The sequence below is a fragment of the Cygnus olor genome, chromosome 1 (genome assembly GCF_009769625.2).
Source record: "Cygnus olor isolate bCygOlo1 chromosome 1, bCygOlo1.pri.v2, whole genome shotgun sequence".
NCBI classification, from domain to species: Eukaryota; Metazoa; Chordata; class Aves; order Anseriformes; family Anatidae; genus Cygnus; species Cygnus olor.
The window spans coordinates 49,865,935-49,878,548 of NC_049169.1; the positions used below are offsets into that span (position 1 = coordinate 49,865,935).

Sequence of the window (12,614 nt, forward strand, 5' to 3'; positions counted from 1 at the left end):
AACAGGTCTGACGCAGCTGAGTCAGTGATGATCTGTAGCCTTTATAGATGAGTAGGCTCTTGGCCCTTAGGGTAAGCTGCAGCTGAGCTAATCATGCTAGGCTCCCGATTCAGATGTCCTCGTTTGGTGAGAGCTATAACTACCCGTATTGAACTACCACCTAGGAATTACTGCTGCAGGTTCAGAGCTGTCTTAGCGTGAGACTGGTGCTTCGGTGTGGGCATCGATGGCAGCTATGCTGTAGGCACTGAGAGTGCTGCCTCTCCGCCCTCTTTGCAATGGCTTTAAGCTTCAGTTGAGATGGGAGTGAGGGAAGCAAATGTCCAGTCCTCAGCACTGAAGAGGCCCCGCTGGTTGTCCAGAAGAGTTTCAAGGTATGGCCTTTCCCTGCTTGAAGCATTGTAAGCATTGTACTGGAGCTAAGCAGGCACCAGTTCACTTCCTCATCTGAACGCCTGCTCTTATTTACTAATCTATATGAGCTGCTGTTTGACAGTAGATATGAACTTCACGCAGTGTCTGGCCTTGGTAGCAAAGTGATGTATGACATGATTTGTTTAGTGGCATGTCACTTTGTCTCAAATAGCAGAGGGAAAACCAACCTTTCTTTAATGGAGATAAATGTTATCTTAAAGGTGGCAGCAACATAATAATTCTATGAAGGAGCTGCTCCCAGTAGTAGCTGATTCGTATGTCCATCCCTTAAGGTTAGCATATCTACGTGGCCTTTATGACTTCTACAAATAAATCGTCTGCCGGAAAAACTTCTGAGGAATCTGTTGCGGTAACTTGTTTGGCTAGTAGTAGAAACTTTAAATATTTTTGGCTTTGTTTTGTTGCTGTGGAAAAAATGCTTTTTGGATAGCTGCTTTCTGCAGGCTGCAAGTATCCCAAATTTAGACTGAAAAGGACTGTAATATATGCCTACAGTAAGTTAGTGTGATGATGGAGGCTTGGGAACATGCATGGTGCTTTTTTTGGATCTCTTTTTTTTCCCTCTTTGGATCCAGAGGAGATGATCCTGTTGCTGGAAAAAATAAAAATAAAAAATAAGTAAATCTTAAAGATCATGGAAGCGGTGGCACTAGAGTGGAGAGAAGTCAAGAGTGGTAAAGGAAGAGGTGTCAAAACTGCTTGAAGCGCTGGGTGTCCCCTGGCAGATGGATTTAGTGCAGGACCAAAACAAGGCTGAGGCACAGTGAAAGAGGAAAAAAAGGCACACAAGAAGTTACTGTGCTAAGCCTTGTGTTAATGTGGCAGCAGGATTTTGCGTAGTTTATTACTCATTAATAGTGTTGCCAGTTAATGTAGGTTTTCCCTGTGCGAAAGGATAAGGATAGCAGAAATAATAATGGCAGAAGGTGAAAGTTGGTAGAGCTTTTAGTGCCAAAGAAGGAGAGCTGTCTCTGTGGGTGTAAGCCTTACCCTCGGTGTTGTAGCACAGCTGTACCTTTGGTCATCTGAGGATGGTGACAAGCTTGCTACTTGGCTTGTTAGACCTCGTGAATTGCAGCTTTGTGCATCTTATTCACCAACAGTGCTTACATACCCCCTGCCCACGTTGAAGAAATAAACTCTGCCGAAATAATTTCTGTCGTTATATTTAACGATGGACCAGTAATTGTCACATAACTCTTAGAGACCACAAAGCATTTCATTCATCATCGTTCTGTGGACACATACCAATAGCTATATTGCAGTAACACTTCATTGCATGGAGGGGCTGGGGTAGTGGTGGTGAAGCCAACCCTGCATAAATGAGAGAGTTGTTTAAAAGTAGCTGAAAGAGCAGGATAGTGCAGGCAGCATGAGAATTTAGCCTTTAAATAGCTGTCAGGCTCTAGAAAGACCAAAAAGTACAGTCGTGAGAAAAGAGCGGTTCTGAAACTGGAGAAGTGCCCTAAGGATAAAGCAGTATGCAATGTCACTAAATGGTAAAACATACCAGGTAATGCAATGAGACTTAACTTATTGAAGCTACTTCTTAAACTGTACCAGAAGGGGAAAGCCTGCTAGAATGGTTTAATGAGCTAAGCTCTCAAAATTTATCCAAATAGCTAAAGGGATGCTCAGTATAACCATAATGAAGTTTGCAAAAGATTCCACAATGTTGCTTCTGCAAAGCCATAAAGTGGATTCTCACATTCAAATGTTGGAGGAAAAAAAAGGGGGAGGGGGAGGACCCACCTCCATCAGGAGCAGCAAACTTGTGCAGTAATTCAGGAAGAGCTACATAAAAATCATAACTGGTCTACCCTTGAATTAACAAACTTTGTCTCCTTGGCAATAGGAGATGGCAAATGTAATAGCTTTTGAAAGGGGTTTTCTCACAACTCTTCAGCCAGTTTGTCTGGTGTATTTCTGGCAGGCAGGGATTAATATGGCATACAGGGGAAGCTAGCGTTTTTCAAGAAGCAAGCTTTAAGAGTAAGGGTAAGGATGAACTGTTCTTGTATTTCCAAAAGGCTTTTGAAAAATCTCGAGATGAAAGCTCTTGAACTGGCATGTTACAGGACAACAGGAAATCTTCTTAAATGTGGGCTGCAAGAGAACAAAACAAATATTCCACTTGGCATTAGTGTCTGCTCATTGAGATAGGTCACCAGAGCTGGGCTTTTTGTTTTGGTTGTACTTTTATATTTTTAGTTCCAAACCATCACTTAAGAGGGGTGTGGGAGAATGATGGTTTTGAGGATTATGAATGGCCATTTGCTGCATAAATCTGGCCATTTCTATATTGTTCTTACAGTTCAATTATCATATAGAAGAATATTTATTTCTACTGTTTTTGCATAGCAGTAAGCTAGTCCAAGGTAGCAAAAAAGTCTTCAGACTTTTCCAAATTAATTGTACTGCCCTAATTGAAAGGAGTCAGTCATACACAGAGTGACTTTATGGGAGTAATTAGGTTTAATCTCATTAGGCATAAATATTTCCCAGTACTCCTAGGACTAATCTAAAATTTCACTCTAGGTTTCCTGAACATAGAAGGAATCAGGTGGGTAGCTCAGGGCTTTTGGCCCCTCTTTGTTACCAGGAATCATGGTTACAATCAAAAAACCATAGCTCTGCTTAAGTGTATTTAATATTCTTCTAGAAGAAGAAAAGGGGTGTGCATATCAAGGTGAAAGGAGAAACGTCTTGTTCTGGCTGAAATGCTACATACAATTTAACTTGCCCGTGTTTTAATATAAATGGGGGCATCGTGCTCTGAAATGAGGAATGATAATTTCTGGTGTTAGGAACTCCTCCAAGATGACTTCAGCTTCAGAGCAGAGAAATTTTCACCTTTGCTGCTTACTGTCTTATGAGAAGGGAAGAAAATCATTGCTCAAACGGAGTAAAGCTATCATAGTGTTATGCATGTATAGTGTTGTGGGAAATAGAAGATGGAAGTAAAAATAGAGGTAACGTCAGAATTGTGTGTTTAGCTGAGAATGTATTGGAAGTAGGTTTAGGCAGCAAAAAACAGAGACTCGGAGTGGGGGGTTAAAATAAATAAAAATCGCTCAAGAAAAGTAATATACCTGCGGGAATAACTTACGAGGAATTCACGGCCTGTTTTGCTCTGAGTCATGATTATTGTCAGAATGGACCAGCTGGATGCGTTTCCTACAGACATGCGCTAACCTTTAAATACAACAAGTCACTAAAATCCAGGACTGCAGTTCCAGCTCTGTTGGATGAAGTTTGGCACAGTTTCCGTCTCACTTTCCTTTTACTTGAAACTTGGCTGCGTATAGCAGTGTCATGGGCTCAGGATATGCCTCATTTAACACATGCCTGACAGGTTTTGTGACTGGAATGCGTCTTGTAGTTTGGGAATGCGAGCAAGCTCTGTTGTAATCTAATGACGCATAATTTTAATTAGCACGATGTCATATGTTACCTTCTCTTTTATAGAAAAAGTTCTGCTTCTTGTGCTGTAATTTTTGCCAGTGCTGTTTGGGTAAACCCAGAAAAGTATAGTAAGTTGTTCTTGAGGCTATTAATGTGTATATATGTCAGTGAATGACTTTACTGGCCCCCCACTATCCCTCCCCCCCGACTTTTAGGGCTATATATTAAGTTATTAACGTGACAGACCTGTTAATAGAACTTAGATGACAGCACAATTATCCTGAATAAACATTTTTAGCCTGGACTATGCAGGATTAAGAGACTTTAAATCCTCAGTCATCTATTCAGGGCCTGATGGATCTGACCTAAAGTATGAGATTGGGCATTAGGCAAGCAAACATTTTTTTTTTAAATTTCATTTTTAAACTCCAGTAGATGGGAATCCTGTGATATCCCACGTCTGCCTTCAGCCATCAGCTGCCTTAGTCCAAATTTTGGCAGCTCTGCTCATCTCAAGTTATCTGAGGAAGCTGACGCACACAGTAAATGCATCTTAGGTACTTGAACACACTAGAAATAATGCCTAATGGGACAAAGTCATATCTAGAGGTTAAAACTTATTTCACGTGGGATTATAGTCTTAACTTGGAATTACGTGGCATTATAAGCACTCCTGTCAAATGTAGCATTTTTGTTTTTGTTTGATGTCACTGCAGAGCAAAAAGGAGCTGAGATCATTAGAAGACAGTACTGACAAGGATGCTTCAGGCCCTGTGGGTCAAACAGGGAAAAAGCCCTTTGAGTGTTGGTCAGGGTGGTGGACTGCAGGAGGCCCCTTGACGTGTTTGGAATAATTTTTGTTTCCAGAAAAAGCAGTTGAGTAGTTAAAAACTCAACTCTTCTGAATGTGTTAGGGGCATGAAGTGTTACCAGTGTGGAAAGAAGTATTTGGCATCTTGTGGATGACTCAGCATCGTAACATGAAGTAGGAAAATAGGAACACCTAGTGTTTTAAATACGTGGAACACTGGATGCTTTCTGTAATTTGACAGGCTGATGACGGCATTGACATTATTCTCTAGGGCTTCCCAGTATGTCTCAGTCTGTTGTTCCTTGGAAATGTCTGTATGTTTTTCTAAAGGCCTGCTTGTTTGACCAGTTTCTTCTTACTTCTATTTAGTTTTCTTGTTAAAGTCAAAATACCTTCAGAAAGCTAGTGATTAGTTTAGGCTTTTGATAAAACAGCTCATCTGCTAAGACTACTCTACACAGGACTTTCCAGTCTCGTTTCTTAATCCAGCTGTCATTGTAGTTGGGGACAACTTGCTTCATGACTGTGGAAGTGCCAGGGCTTGGAAGAGGCATGGCAGTGCAGTTTGGCCTGGTGGTATAAAACCACGTCTGCTCGCTTGCTGGGCTCCTTGCAGAGGCTGCAGAGTGAGCTGCTTTGTAGGAGAAGGTCATGTTCTTTGTGCTGTGCATGACCATTAATACAAAGGAAAACTCAGCAGCTCGATGTTTATGGTAAAGGGATTGAAATCCACCATTACTAGTTGCCTAATAACTCACCTTTATGACTGTTACAGCTTTCTCTTACTGCCCTGGAAATAGGGAGGGAATGATGTGGGAGTCCTTTGCCTGAAAATTGCTAATTTATCCTGCTGAATTTACGTCAGGCTACTGAAGACCTAATTTGTTAGGTGTCATTTCAATAAGAACTAGTTTGGGGTCTTAAAGCGAATCAAACTATGTTAGATGAAATGGCTGCTACAGAGATCATGGTCACAGTAGTCACCAGCAGTCCTTTAGGTAAGTGGTAAATACCAGTGTTTACATCCACTGCAGAGTCTGGAATGGCAGCCAGTTTTATTTCAGCTAAGTACATCTGCCTCCCAGGAGATTAAGCTTCAGAACAAAATAAAATTTCTCTTAGAAAACTCAGCAAAATTCAGAACCCTTGATTAATTTACTGCTTAGAAGACAGGAGCTGTAATAAACAAAACTTGTCAGAACAATGCTGCTAGGCACACGTAGGGCTGGAAGGTGATGTGTTTAAAAACTCCGTGTTGTTGAGCATCTCCTGTGGCTGTGCACTCATGCTTAGCTCTTCCATCTTCCTTCAGCTGCCCCTTCAGAAGCCAGGCTCTGAGACGCCTACGCCAGAACGGCAGCAGCGTGCCACGAAGCGACTTGACTCCTCTACACGTTCGCTTACGCATGTTTTAACCTGCAGGATTGTGACCTGTAACTGCCTGCTGTTCTTTATGAGACTCTCATTTAATTTGCAGTTGCTTGCATTTACTGTGAAGCAGGTGATGAATTTCCTGTAGTATTCCAAGCTGGTGGAAGGGTCTGTCTCTTTAAAACAGAAAACTGACCCTCCAGAGCAGAAGACCTCAGACTTTCAGCATGCTCTCCAGGTCAATTTATTACAATTACTTTCCAGTATAATAATACTATGGACAACTTTTTCCTCCCCTCCTAATCATGCAATAGCTTGAGGCTATGGAACGTACCCAGTACTCTGGATTTCAACCTAACGTATGTGAAGGCATATTATATTTTTCAGTGTTTTGAAAGCACTCTTATAAAACGTTAAAAACAGATTAAAATGGTATGACAACTGAAACATATGGGGACAGTTCTTATCACTGCAGCCTCTTGGTATGTAGATCTGTCTGGTCTTCATTGAACTAATTAGATTAAACAAAGGCTTTCCTGAGATAATCACTTTGCAAGCCTTTTCCTATATTACAGCAACCAGCTTTACTCTGTTGTTGAAGGTCAAATGCTAGTACCAGCTAATGCTTAAAGTCTGAATGCATAGTGTTCAAGCAGATGAATAAATAAATAGAGTAGCACAGGATATGTAATTGTCGAAGTTTTGACTCTTGAGATTTTGCTGGAGTTTTTAAGATTTAATTTTCTTAATGCATATTAAAATGTTTCCTGCAGATTGGTTACTCCTTGAAGCCATTATTAAATGTGAATTAAATAACTGGAAAGGTTTGGGTAGGTCTTTATTGGTGTCTTAGGTCCTGTGTGTCCTGGCAATGGTGATTTTGCTACATCAGACTTCTGCTGTTCACATTTTCATTGTGTGTTGCCACTTCAAACTATTACTGCAAGGTGGTTTTAATTTTAACAAATGTAGAAGAAGGATTATTGTTTGCTTCCAAATACAGGGTTTAGTATTGCTTCTGCCTGTCAAGGACTACTTGTAGAGACCCTTTCTGAAACATGCTCAACTTTCAGGGCTGTCTCGATAGCAGTTGTGTTTTGTTTTGTTTTTTTTCCTATTTTCATGTTTTCTATTTAGGGTGTTAGAACACTGCGCGGAACATTACAGCTTCTTCTAGCTTGGTCAACGCATTGTGTTCTGGTGGCACCGGATAGAGTTATAGGCTATGGGCTCATCATGCTTTGGTAAACATCTCCCCACACAGGCTTTTGAGTTTGCCTTTTCTGATCCGACTGCAGAGGCTCACGAGGTGATGCAACCTGCAGCACTGGTGGAAATATCAAACCTTTGGTTCAATGATTTTTGAATTATTGTCTTCATCTTGTAACAAAGCACACCGATGTTATTCAACATCAGATTGATTTGGGTATGGAGTTCAGGATGCTGTACTCCTGGTAGGCACCCACAATGACATTACGTATCAGCGAAGCTGCTACAGTCGGAGAACCCTGGAGTCTTTTCAGAGATACTTGCACGAGTATCTGAATCCTGCCTACAACGGTATCGACTTTTTCCATCAGGTGCCTCTTCAGTGCAGGAATTTTAGTCACCTGAGTGTGACAGACAATACCTCTGCAGTTACTGGTAGTCCAAGTGATAAGAAACAAGGTTGATGTGCCGAATGGAAGACTGACTTCTCCCTCATTACCACCTGGTGCACAGCTTTCAGCTGGACAGTGACATACCTTCAGCTGAATTAAACTTTAAATAAGCTGCAACTTCAGTAATGGCTTGCAAGTGACTGGTAGTTCTGATAACTGTTACCTGATTTTAAAATTTGGGATATTAGCAGACTGAAAGTTTAGGGTGAATTGCTTCAGAGCTATAACTCTATAGTGCTTTGGAGCTCTTGCTCAAATAAGGTCTCAAATGGCTGTTGAAAGAATTGAATTTGGAACTGGAACACTGATCAAAACAAAATAATCTGATACTGGGAAAGATAAATATTATTAGATGACCTGTGTGGCTTAAGAAATACACTTTCTTTTGGTACTGGAGTTTCAGTGTTTACAGTTTCATTATGCATTGCCACTTTCTTGTTACAGTGGACTGTTGGAACTTGCTGTAACAGGAAGCGATTGAATGTTGCAAGGCTTGGCATCGAGCCTCATAAAGGATATTTCTTAAAGACATTTGTAGAGAGATTTTTTCAGTAGAAATCAGCAAAGAAACTAGGTTAAGATACACATCCATTCAGTACTCATGTGCTTTTATATTGTCTGTTGAAATACCTGGTAAAAATGGGCTACTGGTGCAGATTTGGTGTAACAGTTACTGATGTTTACAAAGGTTTTATGATTTGGAGTTGAAGAGTCTGTTCCTCTGAATTTTCCAGAGCTACTTCTGAGCAGGGACATACAGAGTTGTCTGTAATGTTACTAAAACTGATTTGCAGAGCTGCGCTGTTCTTGTAGTATTAATGTAAGTTCTTGAAGCTGTGTGGGAGTCCTAAGGATCAGATCTGTTGGTATGTTAGAACATCACTGAGGTACTTCAGAATACCGAAAGGGCTTCTCAGGTGTAACCTGTTAGCAGTATGTAATCACTACATTATTATGTCTTAGTGAAAATGGATCTAGATGTAACAAAAATGATAGAGTGGAGTATGAAGCATAGTATGAGCTACTGATTAAGCGATATTATTGCTCTTCTGGTGACTACGCATGAAAACAAGTCTTGGCATGGCTCATCAGTACTCCATTGCAAAGTTTTTCAGTAGGAAGTTAGCAATGACTACAGCTGTAGCTTTTCCTAACCTCATATCTGTACTTGGATTTGGGAGTATTTGGGCCTACAGTGCAGAACTACTGTGAGAGGCTTGAGCTGAGCTTTTCTTAAGGCTGGCCAGCTTTAATTAAATTTGAATTAATTTTGATTGTAATTAGTTGTGGGGCATTCTGCTTGGTCTATTCTTGCACAATTAGCAGCTGCTGCATCTACTCCATAGCTATACAAACTCATTTGCCTGATCTGCTTCTTATTACGCTGTCACAGCTTGTGATCAGATGCCAACTGATAAATCCTAGGCTCCCAGTTGGCCAACAGCATCTATCTTTTGGCCTTTAGTTAAAGACGTGGTGTGGCTTTAAAAAGCACTCTTTCATACATGAGCTTACATGAGTTTCTTCACTTACAGGGTACTGTAGTAGAACTTGTTAGAGTCATTTGTAGAATACTTGTTAATCAAATCAGTGCATCCTAGAATGCAGGTTAACACCATTGAAATGGGCTCTTAAACTACTGTAGTAGTTTGTTTTGGTTTTTTTTGCATGCAACATGGAGAAAGCTATCAAGGTGTGAACTGAAATTTTTAATTTATTTAACCTGTTGGTATTATGGGATGTGGAAGTTTTATGCATATGAACATTGATTGCTTTATGCTTTTTATCTCTCTCCAGAAAGCAGCCATATCTGGTCTTTTCTCAGGATTTTCCAGTGATAGGACTAGAAGAACAGGTGTAGTAGTGACACTGTCACTCCTGCATCTTTCAGCATCAATGGCTGTCTTCAGTGCAAATACAGTGCTGTGCCTGGGTGCTCAAAGTGGTAGATCAGCTACGGATGTAGCCTATTGTTTCCAGAGCAGAGAACCGAGACTTTGCTGCAACACTGACCTTAAATTTCTGGTAATCAGGTGCTTACACCTAGACATGGACATAGTAGTTGAGCCAAACAGTTGTCTGACCTGGCAGGGCAATAGTCAGAATTATTTTCTTTCCTGCATGACTCTGCCTTTGCAAAGCAACGTAGTCTGGTAACTGCTTGCCTTTACTAGGCAATGACTACATGAGGTGATAAGCATTCAGTACAACAATACCAGAGTTTCTAGATGAGTTCCACTAGATTTGAATGCTTCTTATGGCCTGATGGGGGTGGCAAAGGGACATATGGCACCTTGGGGTCTTGTTGACCTGGAAGTGCCCAGGTTATTTTTTTCATTTGAGGCTGGCAGCCTTAATGTTTCACAGGTGAATATATGGTTACTTGTGCTCAACCTGCCATGTTGATTAAGCTGACCTATGTGATCAGACTCCTGTCTTTTCCGCACACAGCAGATCTTTATATAGGCATGAAGAGTTTGTGCATTCACCGTTCTGTTAAGTGGATACATGTGTACGTGAAAGAAGCATCAGCCGAGTGGGCAAAAAAACAGTGCCTGTGCAGGTTGAGAGTCCTGTGGGTTGGGGTTAATTTCTCAGCTACAGTGCTCTCTTAATCAGATGGAAGAGCTGACCTTAGTCTCCTATACCCCTTCTGTAGAAGGATGGTATTGTGCAATTCTTTGCTCTATGCAAATAATAAAATGCAGATGCTGTGGGAGGCTTTGGCTGATGAAATGGGCTGGAGTGGGATGCTAAAACTGTTTGGACATGAAAATGTATTAAGACCTAGGTCTGTCTGATATAATATACTTAGTTACACTACAAATGTAGTTCCTGCGCTGATTAGCTTTGTGTTGAAACTGTTTTCCTTGAGGACTGCAGAAATGAGTTCATGCGAATGCACAAAAAGCTTGCTCATCTTGAACTCCGAGGCTTCCTGGTATGTTGGAAATAATTTGTAATTTGAGTATATTCTTACCATGTATGGCGCCCATGGTGGATTTTCCAAACTCCATTTTCCTGGTAACTGACTTACTTCCAGGTGTTTATAAAGGTTTCCTGTTGATGATGAACCACAGGGATGTACCACGTAGAATTTAAGACTTAAAGGCTACAACTCTACTTAGAAGTTCTAAAGTATAATAATGCAAGGTTATTTTGGGACTGGAAACATCCATTTTATGCCTTGTCACTTTGCCAGCTGAATACGGACTAAAAATATGATAGGAAATACAAAGAACTTGTTGTTGGGCAGAAAAATGTTCTGTAATCTCAATACAAAAAGAAGGATTGTCTTACAATGTGCTATGTAACTGAATGTGTGTTTATTCTTTCCCCAGATTGTACCTGTCATTTGGCTTGGAGAGCACAGCTCGCCATGGGACGGCCTCAACGATATCTCTCCAGAAGGGGTCTCTTACTTGGGTGATGTGTCTGCTGTCCTGACTGTCTTCATACCCAAAGGATTTATTTTCCTTTTGGAAATATTTTAAATTGAAATCTTGTTCCTTACTGGAAACTGTGTACACTAAAGACTGCAAGCATCATGGGTGATATGGCAAACAACTCGGTTGCATATACTGGTGTAAAAAATGCTGTCAAAGAAGCTAATCATGGAGATTTTGGAGTTACTCTTGCAGAGCTCCGTTCTCTTATGGAACTTCGAGCTACAGATGCACTGCATAAAATACAGGAATGCTATGGAGATGTACAGGGCATCTGTACAAAATTGAAAACTTCACCAAATGAAGGTAAGTCAATTTTCACACTACTATTGAGGAAATTCCACTTATGAAAAACTTGAGTCAAGTAAGCTATTTCTAAAAAAAAATAAAGTTTATAAAGATATTTTATTATTATAATAACTGAAATACTGTCTCTTACTCCTGTAAGACAGGATGATACTTCCTTGATAATAAATAAGCAAGGGTTTTCAGCTTGCCTAACTGCATGCACCATTTTGAACTAGTGGCAAAATTGCACTTAGGAGGGAACTTTGATGTAGGAATCCAGATATGAAATGAAATAGCAATACAACATAGCAATGTTTTTTTTAAACTTGGTGTGAATGTTTTGTGAATTGTTCATGTGGCCTGTAGTTCACAATTTAGATTATGCTGTTGTAGAACACAAGGTTTTAATAATCTAATGAAGGGCTTATTAATATGTTGTTAATTGTGTGTTGCTACCCACTTCTTGCGTTCCTTAATGCAGCAGTTTTCAAACTGGTGTCATCTGTTTTGTTACTGTGCTGCAGTGAACTCATAATAGCCATATCTAACTTACAAGTCTACCTTAGATCAAGTGAGAATTGCAGCAATGCACAACTGTCGATACAGCTTTAGGCACTAAGACATACAGTGACCATTGGGAGAAGGTATGCAAAGTGATCATGCAATCTCTAGAAATAAGCATCTTCAGAGAAGTTTTTGCCATTTCAGGCTCAGTGGCGTTCTGTGAATGTGACTATAAATGTAACAGGTCTCCTTCCTGAGAGCCTTCCAGAAGTTTTCCTTAAGATCTAGTCATCTCTTCCAGTTGAAACGAAAGCTGTGAGCTTTAATTTGTGAAAGAATAGGTTCAAGTTAAATTTGCTTGAGATAGTTCGAAGTCCTGCTGTTGCTTGTGGTTGATACCAAGTACCAAAGTCAAGATACTGGCAAATTCTGGTGTCTCAGCATTTAAGTGCTTCCCTAGCTCTTAACCAGCTTCATGTTGGTGGCGGTGAAGTACCTTGAGAGCTGTTCTTTGTGTTCTTCAGAAATGCTATGGAAATGGTTGTCTCCTTGGCTCAAGCACAGCCTACTAATGCTGTAAGGTACCTCTTGGTACATCAGCATGTAGCATGTTTTGGCTTGATCTGCTTTTGAAGCCAGACGCCTTACATTCAGACTCCCGAAATGATTTCAGAAGGTCAGCTGGCTTCCTCT

General features: G+C 40.5%; 1 protein-coding gene across 8 annotated transcripts in view; it reads left to right on the forward strand.

Annotated features, from left to right (window-relative positions):
* Positions 1-12,614, forward strand: part of ATP2B1 (ATPase plasma membrane Ca2+ transporting 1) — a 63,635-nt gene that overhangs the window by 17,339 nt on the left and 33,682 nt on the right. For all 8 annotated transcript variants that reach the window (XM_040557790.1, XM_040557796.1, XM_040557773.1 and 5 more), the window contains exon 2: positions 11,025-11,435. In XM_040557790.1, the coding sequence (XP_040413724.1) occupies positions 11,231-11,435 (205 nt within the window). In that variant the 5' untranslated portion in view covers positions 11,025-11,230. The remainder of the gene's footprint in view (positions 1-11,024; positions 11,436-12,614) is intronic.